The sequence below is a fragment of the Talpa occidentalis genome, unplaced genomic scaffold, assembly GCF_014898055.3.
Source record: "Talpa occidentalis isolate TD23 unplaced genomic scaffold, MPIMG_talOcc4v2.1 talOcc4.15, whole genome shotgun sequence".
Lineage (NCBI taxonomy): Eukaryota > Metazoa > Chordata > Mammalia > Eulipotyphla > Talpidae > Talpa > Talpa occidentalis.
The window spans coordinates 80,265,907-80,286,324 of NW_023601543.1; the positions used below are offsets into that span (position 1 = coordinate 80,265,907).

Consider the following 20,418-nt stretch of genomic DNA (forward strand, 5'->3'; position numbering starts at 1 on the left):
AGAAGCTGATTCTAACCTCTCTATACTACCATGTTGTGGGTTGTGAGGAATGCCTGCCCCAGAGTGGTGAGGGATTCTTGGCTTATGGCTTTTATTTATTTATTTATTTTTAAAGATTTATTTATTTATTTATTTATACAAGCACTGGGTACAGTCAGAAGCGCGGGAGGGTGAGAGAATTCACCAGAGCCAGAGCGGGAGCAGAGCAGGCAGAAGGACTGAGGTACACTGCTGAGGGGAGCAGCGGGCGGCAGGAGAGGTCTGCGCACCATGTGGGACCCTCCTCTGGTGGCCGGGGAGCAGCCGGGAATTGAACTGGCGCTGCAGAGGCTGCGGGCAGCTTCGCAACCCAGCGCTCAACCGCTGCGCCACCGGGAGGCCCATGGCTTTTATTTTCTTAAACATAATGTATTGTATATATTGTTCAGTGATTTAGTTTTTCCCTCAAAATATGTATACTTTAGAAATATTTTTATTACATTTCATATCTATTTCAGGTGTATTCTACTCTTTTGTGTTATGGATTACCAGAATTGATTTAACCTAAGTATGGATGTTTAGGTTGTCTCCATATTTTTGTTTACATTATCCATAGTGAGTATTCTTATAGAGAGCTTTTTCTTTTTTTTTTTTTTAAAGATTTATTTTATTTATACAAGAACTGGGGCACAGGCCAGATGCGCGGGAGGGTAAGAGGATTCACTAGCGATAGAGTGGGGAACAGAACAGGCAGACCGATGAAATACGCTGCTGAGGGGAGCAGTGGGCAAGACAGGAGAGGTCTGATCGCCATGTGGGTTGCTCCGAGGCCAGCGGGGATCGAACCGGTGCTGCAGAGGCTGCGGACAGCTTCACAGCGCTGCGCTCAACTGCCTGCGCCACGAGGGAGGCCCCAAGAGCTTTTCTATGAATATGAATAGTTAGATTCTTAGAAGTGGTATTGTTGGTTCATAGGGAATGTATGTTTTAAGTGTTGATATATACTGTTAAATTACATCCCAAAAGGGTGTTTCAAGCTATTATCCAATATTAATGTGTAGATATAGGAGTAGTATATTAGTGTGTTCCTCACACCTTCACTAATACTGGATATAATCAATTTTTTTCAACTTTATAAATCACTTTTGGGGAGTTGGATGGGAATGGTATCCATTCTTATTTTCATTGAACTGATTACCAGTCAAACAGATTTTAAAATGAATTAATGGCCTTTAATTTTTCTGTGAATTGACTGATTGTATCTTTTGCCCATTTTTTTTCTCTTGGATTTCTTCTCTTACTCTTTATTGATTTGTGGGTACTCTTTTCACCCAAGCTTGAAACTTGGCCAGAAGCCATCTTAAATCTTCATTCCTTGACCCTGGCCTCTGGATAGCCAATTAATTAGGAAGGCCCACCCACTTAGCTTCTTAATTATTTCTTTGTTGTGTCTCCTTTCAAATCTTAACCACTGCCTCTTATGCAGGCTTTCCTCTTACCAGGACTGTTCAGCTAGCCTTGTAAGTGCCTTTAATCTTCACTCTTCCATTCAACTGCTAGAAATATTGGCATAGAAGCCTTATCACATCATTTCCCTGCTTAAAACTCTTTTGAAGTTCCCAGTTGCACTCAGGATAAAGTATAAGTTTGTTAATGTGGCCTTTAGGTGCTTTATGATCTGGTTTACAGCTGCCACTCCTTGCTTTGGATTTTTATGTTCTAAATTGCTTGTAATAGTCTGTTGATACTATGTTCCTTTTTAGAGCTGGTTATCTCTGGCTAACTCCTACTTTTTATTTACGATTCAAACCAGGCATTAAATCCTCCAAGATACCTTCCCTAATTCCGCCTTTCCATTCTTATACTTTTGTAACACTTTGTGCATATCTTGATGGTGTATGTATTGGGTTGCATTACTATTTTCACTGTCTCTTGCTTCCTAGACTGAGTTCCTTTTGAGTAGTTAATATGTCTTTGTAATATCAGTGCCTATCATAGTTCCTGGTACATACTGGTTGTTAAAAGAATGAAGAGAGGATGAGGAACACAGAAAGATGAATACATATAAAAGGAGAAAAGATGGAAATAGTTTTGGAAATGTGAAGGTGCCTCTGGGCTGTTGAAAGTAAAATGTTCAGAACTTAGAAACAAGGTTTGACTTGGATGTATGGATTTGGGAATTTTCAGCTTGAGTAGTAGTGATGGAAGCCTTGGGCATGAGTGAGCTAGACCAGAGAGAATATATAGAAGGAGAAGAATGGAGTATCAAGGTTAGAACCTTGAGAAATACTCACTAACCTTTAAAATATATGTCGCCATATCAGTTACTTACTAGAGGTCAGTTAAGAAGAAAGCTTCCTTTCCACTACTTGGTGGAAAGGAAGTTTATCAGTGACATTAGCAAGAACTAAAGAGCAGGTAAAAAGTGTCCTGAGGGTTAAATTTGTAATTGTGGGGACAGAATTTTAATAGAATTCATTCTTGATGGCCTCATTTTACTCTGTGAAATAGGAAACTGACAAAGGCTGGAGGGAAGAAGTCATACATAAATTGAATGTCTACTGTGTTCCAACACTGGGGTAGAGAACTTTCCCTCTGGTTGAGGAGAATGTCTGTTAACAAATGAAATAATCATATAATGAGGGTAGGGTACATTTTTAGTCTCAAGGCAAATGGTAAGGTTTGGAATAACTGCCGTAGGAATGTAAGAACAGCCTGGGGACTCGTGACTGTATTTTGAGGCCTCAGCTAATGATGAAGACTAAATTTATGTGGTATATATTTAATATACAAGTGGGGTTTTTCTCCAGCAGTGCTCAGCATCTAAGTATAAATAGGTAAAATGAATGGTGATAATGAACTAAGATTTGAAATGACAGAACAAGGAGATGGGCATAAGTTGTGTTTGGGTTTTGAGAAGAAAGTGGTGACATGACATTATGTGGCCTGAATATGTAAAGGTGTGATGGAATGTTAGTGTATGGTCCTCTTCTTTGTCTAGATCAGGGGTTCTCAGTTGGGAAGGGGATTGGTTTGTCCCCCCTTGGGGACATTTGGCAATATCTGGGGACATTTTTTGGCTGTCACAATTCTGTGTGTGTGATGCTATTTACATCTAGTGTGTAGAGGCTAGGGATGTTGTTAAACATCCTACAGTGCACATTATACCCCCCCAAAAGAATGCTTTGTCCCCAAATAGCAATAATGCCAAGGTTGAGAAATAGATCTGTATTGATTCCTTAAGTGATCTCATCTAATTTGTGGCTTTAGATATAGTATATTTGTAGATGACTTTCAAACTTGTATTTCTAGTCTAGACCTCTTACTTCCAACTCTGATGTGTATATCAGCTACCTACTCCATATCACCATTTGGATGACTAACAGACATTGCTCCACCTGCAACCCTTCTCATCTCGGAGTGGCCACCATCTTTCCAGTTGCTCTGGCCAAAAATCTTGATTATTATTTCTTTCACACCCTACATTCAGTCCATGAGGAAATCCTACTGGCTCTGCCTTCAAAATACCTCCAAAATCCAACCACTTCTTGCTATCCCTGTAACTATCAGATTGGAACAAGCTGTCTTTAGCTCTCATCCAAATTACTACAGTAACCTTGTTACTTTATCACCTTATATTTTGTAGTCAACACAGCAACCAGAGTGTTCTTTTTAAAATGTAAGTGAGATTGTACAACTCCTTTGCTCAACACTTCCCCGGTGCTCCTCAGTTTACTCAAAGTTAAAGCCAGAATCATTACAGTGGCCCTCCAAGGCCCTACCTGATATGACCCCTCCTTATCTCTCTGTTCTTATTTCCTACTGCCCTTCTGCTTGCAAACTACATTTTAGCCATACTTGCTTCATGTTATTCCTTGAACTTTTTGGATGTATTTTTACTTCAGGGCCTTTGGCCCTGCCTGTTCACTGTTCCTCTAGAACACGCTTACTCTGGACATGGTTAATAATCACCTTCAGGTTTCTGCTCATTTGTCACTTTCCATATGAGGCTTGTCCTAATTACCTTATGTAAAATTGCATATCCCCTCCCCACACTTTGCTCTCTGGATCTCCCTTACTCTGCTTTACTCTCTCTCTCTTGCATAATACTTATCATTTCTAACATAAATATGTTTTACTTGCTTTATTATGTTTCTCATCTTACTAGCATGCCCTGAGGGTGGGATTTTTGTCTGTGTTATTAGTTAATATATATAAGACTGTGTGTGTGCATCAAGAATCTTCAGTAGTGTCCAGTGTGTGTAGTAGGCATTCAGTAAATATTTGTAAATTAATAAAGGTTAAAGGACTAGACTTCTTTTTTTAAAAAAGATTTTATTTACTCTTGTACAGAAGAACTGGGGTGTAGGCCAGAGGTGCAGGGGTGGGGGGAGGATTCACCAGAGGCAGAGTGGGGAGCAGAGCAGGCGGATTTACTGAAATACACTGCTAAGGGGAACAGTGGGCGAGACAGAAGTCTGCTGTGCCATATATGGGTTAGCTCCCTGGCTGGGGATCAAACTTAGGCCAATCCTGGTGGGCTGTTGTGATGATAGCACTGAGACTTAATCCCTAGGCCACCAGGGAGGCCCAGGACTAGAATTCTTTTTTTTTTTTTTTTTAATTTAAAGATTTATTTATTTATTTATTTATGCAAGCACTGGGTACAGTCAGAAGCGCGGGAGGGTGAGAGAATTCACCAGAGCCAGAGCGGGGAGCAGAGCAGGCAGAAGGACCGAAGGACACTGCTGAGGGGAGCAGCGGGCGGCAGGAGAGGTCTGCGCGCCATGTGGGACCCTCCTCCGGTGGCCGGGGAGCAGCCGGGGATTGAACCGGCGCTGCAGAGGCTGCGGGCAGCTTCGCAACCCAGCGCTCAACCGCTGCGCCACCGGGGAGGCCCAGGACTAGAATTCTTAATGAGGTCAAAGAAATAGCTGATTGAAAGTAAAGAAGTAGAACTATAGGAGTTTGTGATTAGAGATAGACCCTGGGAATACAGCTGTAAGCAAAGCAGTAAAAACTCCTGTTCTTAAGGAGTTTACCTTCTAGCTGGGAAAATACACAATAAACCATGCTAAATAAAGCATATATTTTTGTTTGACAGTTGGTTCTACTAAGGACAGGGAGATTGACATTTTAGATAGGTTTGGCCAGGAAGGTCTTGCTATGAAGGTGCCATTTGAGTGAAGATCTGAAGGCTACAGAGTAAGAATATTCCAGCCAGAGGGATAATATAGTTATTATTACATGCTGAGACTGGCCTCAGAGTCAGGATATGTGAAGAAATAACTTGTAAGGAGAACTATATTGTAGATAAACAAAGAGGGTGGTTAATAATCTTTACTACCCACCTTCTAGAATGGAATCTTTTTTTTCTCACAGTAAAAGAGAATGATCCATTGTTTATTTTAACTATTGCTTTTGCAAGTTACATCTTTGTGTTTTAGAAAGTCATTAAAAAACTGATGATAATGATAAATGTTATTCTTTGAAAGCATCTTTAAAAACAACTCACTACTTTTAGTGGACAGCAGAGGGAACCATTTTGCCAGTTAGCTAAATCTGGAGGCAGCTTATTTAGTGATTAAAGCCCTTTCATTTACTATGTTATGATAAAAGCAGCTCCTTTGATTTTTTTAAAATAAAATTTTGTTTTCTTACATAGTTCTGCTAATATTTATTTGTATGGCTATACTGGTGTAAGTAAATTTGATAGAATATTCATGAAATTTAGAAGAATTAAATAGTACAAAAATCTTCAGAGAATATTGCATTTGTCTATATAATTTTCTGGGTTTTTTTTGTTACTTGCCAGGTGAATAGTGGCATTAATAATATACTGTCACATTGGTATATCTTTTTAGATTATATATTTGAATCTTAAAATCCTGTTTTTTCCCGCTCATTCTTAATTCTGTTTTATAGCAGAAAATATATTTTGCTATTTGAATTTAGTTTGCTTTGCTACAGAGAGTCTAATTATTACTGATATATTACAGTGTAAGTTCCAGGGGTCCTTATTTTACCTTGAATGTTTTCTGTATAGCACCAATTTTTCAGTTGCCACGGTTTTCCTTTGTTAAATCCACCCCTCCTTTTTTACCTTCCCATATGTAGTAGCTGACACTAGGCCTTTAACTCCTTAATACTTTGATCGTTGATCAGGCTAACTTTTGCTCATTTGACTTACAGGGTGGTTTTTAAGAATCAAATTTAAAATATTTAAAATAATTAAAAGGACTTTGAAGCCTAATAGGGGGAACTTTCAGATTTCAAGGGTATGAAAGGTAACAGTGAGATAGTTTGGGATGATGAGATGGGATTAAAAGGGGCATTTTAAAACTGAATCAACTCAACAAATATGTTTCTTAAATTTTGTCTTGATGAGAGAATTAGTTGGGGGCTTCTTTATTGTTCTTCAGGTGATTTCTTAGTTCATTCATTTTTTTTTAAATATTGGTCATGGAAGGGATTATGCTAAGTGAAATAAGTTCAGAAGGGAAAAAGAAAAACATCAAATGCTTTCACTAATAGGTAGAAGATAAGAAAACCGAACTAAGGGTCAGGAAAAAGATAAAACTTGCAAGCTGACCATAGATTTCACCCATACAGCAGTGGAGGGGGAGGGAGAAGGTTCAGAGAAGGGCACAAGGGTCTGTGGTGATGGGTCAGGGATGCTATGGTGGTGGGAGAACTACAAGGATTGCACCTGAAAGGAGAAATCAAATATTGCACAATAATAAGCAGTGATGTCATATTAAAAAAACTAGCAACAACAAATGTTGGCGAGGTTGTGGAGAAAAACAAACTCTCCTGTGCTGTTGGTGGGAGTGCAAACTGGTCCAACCACTATGGAGAGCTATGTGGAGATTTCTTGACCTACTAAACTTAGAGCTTTCATATGATCCAGCAGTTCTACTCCTAGGTATTTACCCAAATGACACGGAAACATTAATTCCAAAGGGCACCTGCATCCCTATGTTTATAGCAGCACTGTTTACAATAGCTAAGCTTTGGAAACAACCCAAATGCCCAAAAATAAATGACTGGATCAAGAAGATGTGGTACATATACACCATGGAATATTACTCAGCATCAAAAAAGATAAACTCATGCAATTTGCAGTAACATGGATGGAGCTAGAAGGGGTCATGCTCGGCGAAATAAGTCAGAAAGAAAAAGAAAAATACCGGATGGTCTCACTCATAGCAGGAGTCTAGAAAACATAAATAAGGGACCAGGAAAACGACTAAATAATACAAAGTAAAAATCAAAATCAACAAGCAACTATAAACCAGAGATATACTACGGCGTGGGGGGGGGTGGGGAGAAGGATTAGGGTCAAAATAAGGTGGGGTGCAATTGTATGGGGTATATATCCAAAATGAAAATGCATACATTGTGCAAAAATGAAAAATGATGTAAGAATTATGTAAAATAAAATATTAAAAAAATAAAATGAAAAATTACAAAAAAATAAGCAGTGATGTAAGAAAATAAATTTAAAAAATTTTAAAAATAAATGCCATTGGGTACTGTGCTGGAAAAATGTGGATAAAATGTAGTGTACACTTTTAGTCCTTAGAATAGTGAACACATTTCAATAGTGGTTTCACAATTTAAGGCAAGGATGACTTTGAGGTGGTCTTAGGAATGGACAGGAGTTGATCAGGAAAGCCTTAAAGAGGCCAGAAATGCTGGTCTTTGAAGCAGGTGAGTTGCAGCTTGCCAGGCAGGTGATGGTGTAGGGCGTTCCAAGGAGTTGGCTCCTAGACAGGCTACCTAGGTTTAAAGGTAATTCTGATATTTATAGTGTATTCTTAGGCAATTGTGCATTTGTTTTCTCGCCTGTAAAATGGGGATAATAACTGCACTGATTTTGTAGGGTTGTGAGGATTAAATGAATATACAGAAGACATTTAAAACAGTGCCTGGCATATGGTAAACAATTGGAGCTTTAAGTTTTAGTGTTATTCTAGAGATATAGGGTGTAGAATTGGTAGGCTATGAGTTTTATTGAATGTGTTAAAAGGATTCAACTAGAGCAGTGGTTCTTAGTCTTGGGTGCACATTAGAGTTACCCAGGGAATTAAAATGTGTTAATGCCAGGCCCCGCCCTAGACTGATTTAATCAACATCACTAGTGATGTGCTCCCAGGTGACTCTGAAGTTCAGTGGGGATGAGAGCTACTAACATAGGACTATATCCAGGCTTCTGGCTTGGATGACTGGGTTTTATCCTAGTCATTTACTAGGATAAAAAACAACTTGAAAGAAAAGATGTTGCTTTTAATATAGCACTTTCTAAGAATCCTTTTAGCATTTGAATGCTTTAGCTTTCTGTAACTAAGGAATACTTCTAAATACTGGTTTCTGAACTGGATATCATAAATGACCAGGACTACATGACTTTAGTGTTTTGTGTCTGCATTTTATACTCTTCCCCCACCTAGCCTCCTTCAACCACCACTACCACTAGAATGCAAGCTCCATCAGAGCAGTGATCTTTCATGTTTTTGTTCATCAGTCCTGAATTCCTGGTGCACAGTATATAATACATATTTCCTGAATGAATGAATGACTGTCAGGCTTGTTTTCTTTCTTTCCAGATTCTTGATTTTGCTCCAAAGTAATTGAGTTGTTGTGGAGCAGAGTTTCAGAGATATCTATGAAAACTGTTTTCTTCCTGTATTTAATTTATAAACATGGAACTTATTTTTATTTGCTAAGGTTGTAAGAATACAGTTCAGCAAATACTTCTTAATACATCTTAACAGTGAAAACTTTTTATGTTTTGGTAGGAACCACCAAAGCCACCTCTAAATAATTTTAAAGTGGGAATGAAACTGGAAGCTATAGATAGAAAAAATCCGTATCTCATCTGCCCTGCAACGATTGGAGATGTTAAAGGAGATGAAGTTAATATCACATTCGATGGCTGGAGTGGAGCATTTGATTACTGGTGCAAGTATGATTGTCGAGATATTTTCCCAGTTGGGTGGTGTCGCCTGACAGGAGATGTACTACAACCACCAGGAACTAATGGTAAGCCAATAAGTAATCACATGTTCTTTTATTTTATTGAAGTTTGATCTAACTGCTATTGCCATGTGCTTGTGAAAGTTGGTGTATTCTCTGGCTACTACCTTGTTAATGGTGGAACAGCCCTTCTTCTCACTATTTTTCTTTTCAGGAGCCCTTCATTCTTCAAGGATAGTTGCTAGATATAGAATTCTAGGTTGACTGAAACACACTGCTGAGGGGAGCAGCAGGCAAGTCAGGAGAGGTCTGCTGCTCCATGTGGGTATCTCGCTGGCCGGGGATCGAACTTGTTCTGCAGTGACTGCGCATTGCTTCATGGGTTGAGTCTTAACCCCTTGCACCACCAGGGAGGCCCTAATCTGTTTATATTTATTATAATTGCAGATATAATTGTCCTACCTTTTCTGTGATTTATTTTCCTCTTGTGCTCTTTTTGGATTATTTTTTTCTCATTTAATTTCACCCCCTTCTTGTTTGAAAGTTTTACACTATATTTTCTATTCTTTTAAAACTCTAGTAAACATGCTTTATTTTATTGTGATAAAGTTGGTTTACATCATTTTACTTATTTTAGGGGTTATAGACTGTGCTTTCTTAACTTTAATGGAAGTCTAAAATTAATATCTTTACTCTTCTGTCCTAAGACAATAAAGGGAACATAGAATACTCTACCCATTTATCACCTTCAAATTCATGTTATTATGGTTGTATATTTTAATTATATCTTTTTGTGATCTTATAAGCCATTATTAATGTTTATATAGTCAATAATTGTTGAGCTTCACCAATATATTTAACATGTTCTTTGTTTTTTATTCCTTCTAAGCATCTCAAACCTTACATCTGGGATTAATTTTCTTCTGCCTGAGGTAGATCCTTCATAATTTACTTTGGTGAGACTAGTTTGGTATAGTGGCACACACTATCAGTTTATGTTTATCTGAATATGTCATTATTTCACCTTCATCCTGGAAGACATTTTCTCTGAGTGTAGAATTCTAAGTTGACAACTATTTTCTTTCAGCCCATTGACGATACCATTCTTTTGCCTTTTGCCTTTGGTTTCTGTTACTGCTATTGAGAATTGAACTGTTGTTCTCTATATTTTTTTTAAAGATTTATTTCTTTATTTATACAAGCACTGGGTACAGTCAGAAGCGCGGGAGGGTGAGAGAATTCACTAGAGCCAGAGCGGGGAGCAGAACAGGCAGACTGACGAAATACACTGCTGAGGGGAGCAGCGGGTGGCAGGAGAGGTCTGCACGCCATGTGGGACCCTCGCCTGGCAGCCGGGGATCTAATCAGCACTGCAGGGGCTGCGGGCAGCTTCGTAGCCCAGAGCTCAACCGCTGCACCACCAGGGAGGCCCCTGTTGTTCTATATTTTTCTTTTGACTATAATCAATCTTTTTTTTCTCTGTCTACCGTAATATTTTCACATCATCTTTGGTGTTTTTACAGTTTCAGTCTGATACTTCTAAACATGGATTTCATTTAATCTTGATGTCTTTAAAAAACCACACATATACTTATTAGTGGTGTGTTCATTGGAAAAAACTTGAAATGTTTGATGTGAAAGTTTAACTGTTTTATCATTAGTAGGGATTTCAAATCATGCAAGTAATTTGGTATTGTGAAGCACTTTCAGTGACTGATTTTTGAATATAAATAACCCTAGTCATGTTGAAGTAGAATTTGGAAGCAATCAAGTAGAAATAAAGATGTGCCCATTGGTGCCACATTCTGTCTTATAAAGATTCACAGAAGTCCCCAGAAGAACTTTAGAACTCTGGGGAAAGTATGGCTAAATATTATTAGTAGATATTCATCAAAAGGCATTGCATATATAATTAATTTTTTATTTTTTCAAGCTTTGCTTAGATAGAATTAATACTGTACTTACACTAGGTGAAATGTTCTTTTTGAGGGAGAAAACTTTAGCTAATACATTAAATGGCAGCTATAATACGAAAGTATAATTTTTTAGATATATTCTTGAAAGAAAATTATTTAAATTACTTTTTGTTATTTTTAATATAAAAATTTTTCTCTAATAGAAAAAGTGATAAATGCTCAAAACAAAAAATTGAGAACATACAGAGATAACCATGGTAAGTAGTCTGATCTATATTTGACTTCCTATTGCCTTTTTTCTTTTTGTCTTAAACATACATACTCAAATCAGTAGAGGATTGTTAAAATAAATCTTGGTATAGTTAATAATATAGAACAATTTAGAAGAATGAAAATGTTCCTTATTTACTAAGAAAGTCCTCAATGCTATATTAAAAGCAATTCTACAGAGCCTCCCTAGTGGTGCAGGGATTAAAGTCTCAGTGCTAGCAAGCTATTGCCAGCCACTGCGGCATGAGTTTGATCCCTGGCCAGGGAGCTAACCCACATATGGTACAGCACACCTCTCCTGTCTTGCCCACTGTTCCCCTCAGCAGTGTATTTCAGTATATCCGCCTGTTCTCCTCACTCTGTCTCTGGTGAATCCTCTCACGCTCCACACCTCTGGCCTAGACCCCAGTTCTTGTGTGCATAAATAAATAAAATAAATCTTTTTCTTTAAAGCAATTCTTCAAAATATATAACACCTTGAAATCAAAACAAATATATTTCTATATGTAACTATAGGTGTATTCCTATAAATACATAGGAATGATCTGAAAGACTATATGTCAAATCTGTAACAGTGGTTATTTCTGGGAAGAGGTATTAGGTGGTAATGGGAACTTTTGCTTATTATCTGTGGCTTACAAAAACCTGCATATGTACATATGGCCCCCAACTTACAGTAGTTCAACTTGCAGTTTTTGGACTTTCTGATGGTATAAAAGCAATATACATTTAGTAGAAACTGTACTTCAAATTCTGAATTTTGATCTTCCCAGGCTGGTGATAGGCAGTACTGATAATGACTAGCAGTAATTAGCAGCAGTTCCTAGCCAGCCATGCCCTGTAATTCAATAGATTACATGAGCTACTCAATGCATTATAAAATAGAGTTTGTATTAGATGATTTTGCCCAACTCTAAATTAATATGACTGTTCTGAGCATGTTGAAGGTAGGTGAGGCTCAGCCACTAGTTATATTAATGTGTTTTCAGCATATATATTTCATTTATGGTAAGCTTAGGGCATGTAACCCCACTGGTAAGTTAAGGAAAATCTTTACTTTGATATAATTAGCAATTTTCATTTGAAAAGGGATTATCTTGCATATTCCTTAAGTATTTTTTTAATAATGTATGTGTTCCCATGTATCCCTACAAATGAAATATTTATTTCTATGTTGATTGTATCATGATTATGCCATAATTTACTTAACAAAGGTAGATGATATGGTGAATATACTTTTGTATTCCTCTGTTTTCATAAGATAAATTTGCTGGGTCAAGGGTTATGTTTCTAAGCCTGTCAAATGGTCTTTCAGAAAAATACATTTCCACTCCCCTCAGAGGTGGGTGAAGATTTTCTTTCCTTTTTTTTTTTTAAAGATTTATTTATTTATGCATACAAGAGCTGGGATACAGGCCAGAGGCATGGGGGAGGGGGTGGGGGTGAGAGGATTCACCAGAGACAGAGTGGGGAACAGAACAGGCAGATTGACCAAAGTACACTGCTGAGGAGAGCAGCAGCAAGCCAGGAGAGGTCTGCTGCGCCATGTGGGTAGCTCCCTGGCCAGCCAGGGATCAAACTTGTGCTGCAGAGGCTGCTGATTGCTTCATAGTGTGGTGCTCAACCCCTTGTGCCACCAGGGAGGCCCCGAGACATGTATTTTTTGAGGCATCCATGAATGCTGCTTGACTTTGAATTAAAAAACTGGTTATTTAATAAGCTTTACTGAATTTCTTTTCAAGAATAGTAATAAAATTCTGTTGACTTTAAAACAACTTCTGACAATTTTTTCCTCTGCTAACACGTCTATAATCAGAAACAGTCAAGTTCTTACCAGGCTTAGGAGTAGAAAAATCCACTGAGAAACATATCTTGGATGTAAAATGAAGCAAGCTATGTGTTTTTTCCTCTCTTTTGTTTATTTAAATTTTCCTTTTTTTGGTTCTTATTATGACCCTACAGTCTTTCAAAGCTCTTTGCTTCTGATTGGTGCTGTCATACTCATTAGATTTATTCTGGAGACCTGTGCAGAATGTCTAGAGACAGAGGAAAAAAGTTATGTGTTCTGCTGTTTCCTTGGCAGTTTAAAGAAGGCTGACTAAAGTAAACTAAAACAAGGTCCATTGTAGATACTCTTCTTAAAGAATCTATTTAATCTTGCTGTTTTCTGTTTCACCATGCTTTCCCCCTCCTTTGAATCATATATATATATTTTTTAAAGAGAGATAACAGAGAGAGGGAGAGAAATTTAGGAATGCTCTGTAAACTATTGGTTTCTTCTCATATTGCCCTTCGTTTGCTCTGGCATATACAGTCACAGAAATTTGTACCTAGTCATTTCATTAAAATCCAAATATTTATTAATTGAAGACTTAGAATCCAGCAATTTAGAATCAGATTGGGACCTACTGTTATTTTTAATATTTCTTAGAAATCTTTTCCTTTTTCCTGTATTGTATTGGGAAAGTTTGTACATAATAGGTTACTATTTTATGTCTGTAGTTTTATTTATGAATACAATAAATGTAAATTTTTAGTCGAGAAATTATATTTTGAATTTAGGTAATTTCTAAATCATTAATGAGTTAGTTTTAACTTAGCTTCAGTTTTATGCATCAGTTGTAATTAATAATCCACATTGATGCAGACTTTCGTCTTGTAGTCTAATTCTTTAAGCATTTGTGATCATACAGACCGGAAAGGAGGGTAGCAAACTTCCAGATGCTTTGAGTATAAAGTTGCAGAATCCCAAGGGTATAACGGAATTCCTTTGGTCCAAAGGGAACTGTGGAGGCGGTGAAAACCTAGAATCAGGAAGGTGTCTAGCCAAGCTTTACTGTCTCGTGGCCATCATCTCTTCTCTTTCCTTGATAAAATCCTTCAGTTTGTTGTGTATCACCAACCCCTGCGCCTCCCACATACTCTCATGGAAACTGCTTTAATTTCCAAGTGTAATTCAGTGGTAATATGCACATCCTTCACAACATTGTAAAACATTTCTGATAATGAATATTTGATAAAACTGGCATATTAGGTTTTCTTTGTTGCTAATTCAGACCGAAATTTTATGTCTGCTTAAAAATAAAATTTAAAAATTCAAATAGAATTTAAATGCAATTATCTTGCATTTTGAATACTGATTTGTTTTATAAATGTGAGTTCATGTATGTGACGCATGTGTGTTTTAATTTTTCTATATTAAAATTTTAAAGAAGTAGGTTTTAATATCTAAACTTTTGATCGTTTTTAAAAATGTAACTGACCATTACGTATTATATATGGCTGTTATATATTAGTCTTATATAAAGGCTTTGTAAAGCCCTTCCTATGTAATATTTTCCTTTTGAACTGTGTGAAAGTTAGTCTTGTGAAAAGTATTCCAAAGCCTCCATTGAGCTAACAAGAAATACTCCCCACCCCCACCCATTCTCATTAAAAAAACAACAACAAAAAAACCAGAACCAGAAATTATGGCTGCTTTTGCTCTTTCTTCAGAGATGCGCAGAGGATTATGTGGTTTCTGTAACTTGTGCCTCACCTCTCTTAATTTTAAAATTAAAATTTTACAGTTTTTAGGACATATCTTTACCAACTTACTCCTCATTTTATGCAGCTGTGTATATTTAGTAAAAATTACAGAAAGCTGCACTTTTCCTTTCTCTTTATTGTTGTGGATCAAAAGTAACATAGGGTCACATAATTAAGAATGTTAAAAGTTCAAGATGTGTTGTCCCATCAGAGATCTTCTGAATAAACACTCAAGTATTTGTTTAGATTTTTGTCCTTAATGTTAGCTATTAATAAAATATGGAGTAAGGTACTTTTTTTTATCTGTCTGTCTTACCGACCTACCTACCTACCTACCTACCTACAACTGAAGTAACAATGGGGTAGCCCCATCAGGTATTACCACCATAGTGCATCTACCACCAACTCACCCATACTCTGCCACCAGTAACCATTATGCCTCCCTCCCTCCCTCCCTGTTCTTTCCCCTCCCCCACTTGCTTTTTAGTTCTTTTGTTATGGTATAAATGAAATAGTTGGAAATGCTGTCAAGCATATTACTTTCTCAAAAGCCATGAAATTTAAAATAGCTGATATTTTCTTTTTCATATGAGCAGCTTGGAACAAATGTTTTGCTTTTGCAAATGAGATGAATTATGATGCAAAGAATTATCTTGAAAAGCAAACAAACAAATATCCTTTCTCTGTTTTAAGTATTTCAGCTAAATAAGTGCAATAATTGTAAGCAGAGCCTGGAGGTTCTTTCTTGTTTCTGTTTCTGTGATATATTTTAACAAGTTCTCTGGAGACTATTGAAATGCCTTGGTTTTTAGGACATGTGGTCCAGTGGGGATAAGTTTGTCTACAGACATAATGGACTGGCAGTTAGATTTTGCCTGTCTTCTCATTTCTTTCCAGATTCTCTGACCCAGGGTAACCTTTGGTTCTTCTCTAAAGGCAGGAGTGAAGGAAGTTTGAGCAGGTGACTGATGATCACTGTCTATGTGGGACACAGACAATATGTGAATTACTTTAGCAGTCCTCTTCGTCCCCTCCTCCCACTCATCCTCTTCTCCCCCTTCTCCCCCCTTAAACCAACAAATGCAAATAGCTTCATCCCCATTTGCTAGAAATTCAGACTTGCTCCAGCAACATGGGCTTTGTTGTTGACTCGCTTTCTGCAGAAAAGCAGTTTTATTTCTGGTAAAGGAGAAAGACTATCAAGTGGAACCTAAATCTCCTTAATAGTAAATACATCAAGTACTGTCTCTCTGGAATATTCCTAAAGGTAGGATTTACCCCAAAAGTTTCTTGATGTTGTAGTTGGAGTGTGGTTAAACAGAAATTCATTGTCTGCTTTGTTAGCTTTCTTATACTGAATATCCCAGCAATTCGTTATCTCAAAAAATTCTTTATTTTGTTATAAATATTACTTACTGAAATTGTTGGCACTGTTATTTGATTAGTCAGTTCTAATAATTGTTTTATGGTGCAAAGAAAAGTCAATCTTTGGTTATTTCTACCATAGAAGTGGCTTAAAATAAAAGAGGAATAACCCTATTTAAATCTCCAATTTGTAATGAAAAGTGTTGCAAAATTTTTTTGTATCGTTTTGAAAATGATGTGATTTTTTTATTGGTATTATGTGAAACTTACTGAAAGTATTTTTATGATGCAGAAATGTGGATAATATTTTACTAATTAAATATTGTATCAATACATTTAATGTGTTTTGGGGAAATTGTATCCACGATTGCAACTTTTTTTGAACAGCGTAATGGAAGTCATTTTTTTAGAAGGCAGTCAATAAGAAAAGGGATGCTATGGTTTAAAAATTGAGTGGCTTTTAAAAGCTCAGTATTGTTAGATGAATTATGGGTTGACCTAAAACAACTGAAGTTGCTTTTTTTCATGTGACATTTTCTGAAAATATTATAGGCTATGGAAATTATCTTCTTTAATAATGTAATTGTCACAGAAATCTTATGTTCTTTAGAAATGAGCAGATATGAATATAGATTTTGAAATAAAAGTCTTCATGGGAAGTACCCCCCATGACGCTGAAAGGAGTAGTTTACAAAGCATCTGTGATATGTAAGTAGAAAACAAATGTATTTTTAAATCAGGACTCTTAAAGCCCTTCTAAATTATTTTTTTAATTGTAGTATAATTGATAAAACCTTAATGAATTTTAATTGTGATTTTTAACTTGTTATTGCATTTTAATGATTTCCAGTCTAGACTGAATACTTATGAGCTTTAATTATATATAACAGGGTAAGAAAACATGTAAATTTTACTAGTTGTGTTTTCTTATTTTAATTTAGCATGTATGCCATGAAAAAAAGTTCTGTCATTTAGTTACGGAGATAAGCAACTTTAACTGGACCTTCATATTTTGTTTTTTTTTTTTTTTTTTTTTTTTTTATAGAGGCATGTTTTTATTTATTTGTTCGTTTGTTTCGTTTATACATGCACTGGGTACAGTCAGAAGCGCGGGAGGGTGAGAGAATTCACCAGAGCCAGAGCAGGGAGCAGAGCAGGCAGAAGGACCGAAGTACACTGCTGAGGGGAGCAGCGGGTGGCAGGAGAGGTCTGCGCACCATGTGGGACCCTCCTCTGGTGGCCGGGGAGCAGCCGGGAATCGAACCGGCGCCGCAGAGGCTGCGGGCAGCTTCGCAACCCAGCGCTCAACCGCTGCGCCACCGGGGAGGCCCCATATTTTGTTTAAGTTAGAGAGCTATCTTTTATTTTGTTATGTATTTATTCATTCATTATTTATTTACTTTAGAGAGCTGTGATTTAACCTTTCAGTTGTATATGGGAAATTTTTCCCAGTAACATTTTTCTAGTTTCCAATAACCTAAGATAGACTATACTATGCAAAGGGTATGTTTTATATGGTGTATTTAGAGTTTTTTCTCTCTTCTTTAATCTGTTTATCTTAGATCTCCATACCCTGTTTTGAAATGGGGGACAGGAGAGCAAATCAAAGCTACAGGTCCTTTCATTATATCTGGTTTTGTTCTAGTTGTCCAGGCATAATTTTTTTTTTAAATTTTTAAAAAGATTTATTTATTTATTTATACAAGCACTGGGTACAGTCAGAAGCGTAGGAGGGCAAGAGAGTTCACCAGAGCCAGAGTGGGGAACAGAACAGGCAGACTGACGAAATACACTGCTGAGGGGAGCAGCGGGCGCGACAGGAGAGGTCTGCGCGCCAACTGCTGCACCACCAAGGGAGGCCCCAGGCGTAATTTTTAAAAGCTTCTAGGAAAGACATAGCAAGCACTATCCAAGTGGGGATAATCTGTTAGACCCCAAAAGCAAGTTTTTTTAAGACAAAAATCTTTACTTTTCTGAGTGAATGATTTCTTTTTGTGTGAAGTTACCTTTTATTATGTGTTTAAGGTATTGTTAATACTTTAAAACTGATTCTTGGTGTTGACAGGGAAACCGATGATGGGTTATGAAGGAAACTAAGCAAGGATTGAGGATCTAAGGCAGCAGGGCTGGACTTGTTCACACTGTTGACTACAGCCATGCCAACCAAAATAGCTCTGCTTGGTAAATGAGCAGGGAAATGGGCAGAGAGCTCAGGTTAGAACTTGGTGCAAGGTCCATCAAAGGTTAACATGTGTAAAACAACTCTCATTTCTATAAAAAACAAAACAAAACAGGGTAGCTGCCATTAAAATTAGAGAACTTGATTTTCTTTGTAACTTCTCTATTGTTTGCTATTCTTTTTTCTTTTTGTGATTAGCTGTAGAACAAATAAACCTTCTGAAATGAGAGGGGTGGTGGGGAACTTGGAAAGGACTTTTATGCTTTTTTGGGGCACATTAGGAAAGTGAGAGAGTAAAAAGGCTGTGTCATAGAGAAATTTTTAGGTGATGATGAAAGGAACAGTGAGAAGCAGAGACCTATGGGAGGCAAGATTGAGGCAGGCAGGACAGAGAGTGCCACTACTGCTGTGGATGGAAGTGGACACCATGTTTCTCTGATTGTTAATTGGGTGGTAGAGATGTTTTTGCATGGTACTGACAATATACTCTTTAATTCTGAAATTGCTGGACACTGATTATTGTGTTTTATTTGTGTGGACTCAAAAGGTGACTGCCAGTATGCAGTAGCCTACATGGGTATTTCTAATGTTATTTTTAATGGATTCATGTATGTCACTGTGAGTTGTATGACTTTTTAACCAAAATAGAATATTACAATATTTATTTGGAATCATTGTTTTCTTTAGAGAAATCTAAATAGTTAGAATGACTGTTTCTCTTGTTTTTCACAATAGTGATTAGATTGTTTATTGGGGAATTTTATATTTTATGACAAAATTGGTATTGTAGAACATTTAGAAAACAAGGATAAACGGTAAGAGGAAATCTAAAACGTGCTTGTATTCCTCTCATCCGGATATAATCATTGCAAATATTTTGGTATATAAGCCTTAAGATATTTTAATTAAAAAATAAGAAATGTTAATTGTCAATAGTTATTGAGACCAACTGATTATGTTGTGTTTTGTTCTGTGTACACAGAGTTGTACTGGTTTGGTGCCATCCCCTTAAGTATTCTTATTCTGCTATTCTAGTAATTAATAGATATGTGTTCCGATTTTAAATGTTCAAATTGGAGAAAATCTCTAAGAAAATTTAAAGAGTAAAGCATGACTATCACAAGTTACTCCAATATTGGATGCAATTCTTTTTTTTCCCCCCCTGGGGATATATTTAGCCAAGAGAATGGATAAAATGAAATTGCCTTCTGGATTATTAAAGGCATGTTGACAGTTGGTTTTCAGTGTTACTGTAAATGCTTTTCTTTGTGGGTTATATGTAAGCTCCCTCAAATTTGAACCTGATAAAATGTTTAAGCAAGCTATTTAATTCTGTATTTTGTTTGTTAAGTTTATAGAAGAAAATACTTTAATTAGAAAGTCAAGTCTTTTAATATTTTTCCTCACTAATTAAAAAGAGTACCCAGTTTAAGCAAAGGTTGATAGGTATCCTGAATTTGAATCCCAGTTCTACTACTACTGGGCTAGATATGTGATACTGGGATGCATATTGCATATCACACTGAGTCTCTGTTTGATAATATAATTATAATGAATGTTCTAGCTTTACAAAACTTTGAAGGCAAATTTAATAATATATGCAAAGTCTTTGGCACAGTTGATGTATATAGGGTTCCTTTTCTCATTTATTCATTTTTTGAGGTGAAAGTGATGTAATAAAATGAACTATTTTAAAATGCACAATTCATGGGTACTTAGTACATCACAGTATTTTGCAACTAACATTTCTATCTAGTTCCAAAATATGTCATCACGCTAAAGGGAAGCCCATGTCCATCAATCAGGGAGTCACCCTTCCCTTCTCCCCCTTGCCCCAGGCGACTACCAGTCTGCGTTCTGCTTCTGTGGGTTTACCTGTTCTGCGTAGCTCATGTAAATGGAATCCTGTAATATGTGATTTTTGTGTTTGATTCTTTTACTTGTCATGGTGTCTTCAGTGTGTATCCATGTGTAGCATATATCAGTATTTTATTCTTTTTGATGGCTGAATAATATTTCATTGCATATATAGTAACCATCTGTTTGTCCATTAATGGACATTTAAACTGTTTCCACATTTTGGCTCTTGTTCATAGTGCTGCTGTGAACGTGTTCATGCAAGTACTTGCTTGAGTCCGTGTTTTCATTTCTATGGGGTATATACTTAAGAGTGGAATTGTCAGTTCATACGTTAATTTTTTT

General features: G+C 36.8%; 1 protein-coding gene across 3 annotated transcripts in view; it reads left to right on the forward strand.

The window, feature by feature from the left end:
• SCML2 (Scm polycomb group protein like 2) overlaps nucleotides 1-20,418 on the forward strand; it is an 82,210-nt gene that overhangs the window by 32,031 nt on the left and 29,761 nt on the right. For all 3 annotated transcript variants that reach the window (XM_037512643.2, XM_037512644.2, XM_037512645.2), the window contains one exon: nucleotides 8,781-9,024. In XM_037512643.2, the coding sequence (XP_037368540.1) occupies nucleotides 8,781-9,024 (244 nt within the window). The remainder of the gene's footprint in view (nucleotides 1-8,780; nucleotides 9,025-20,418) is intronic.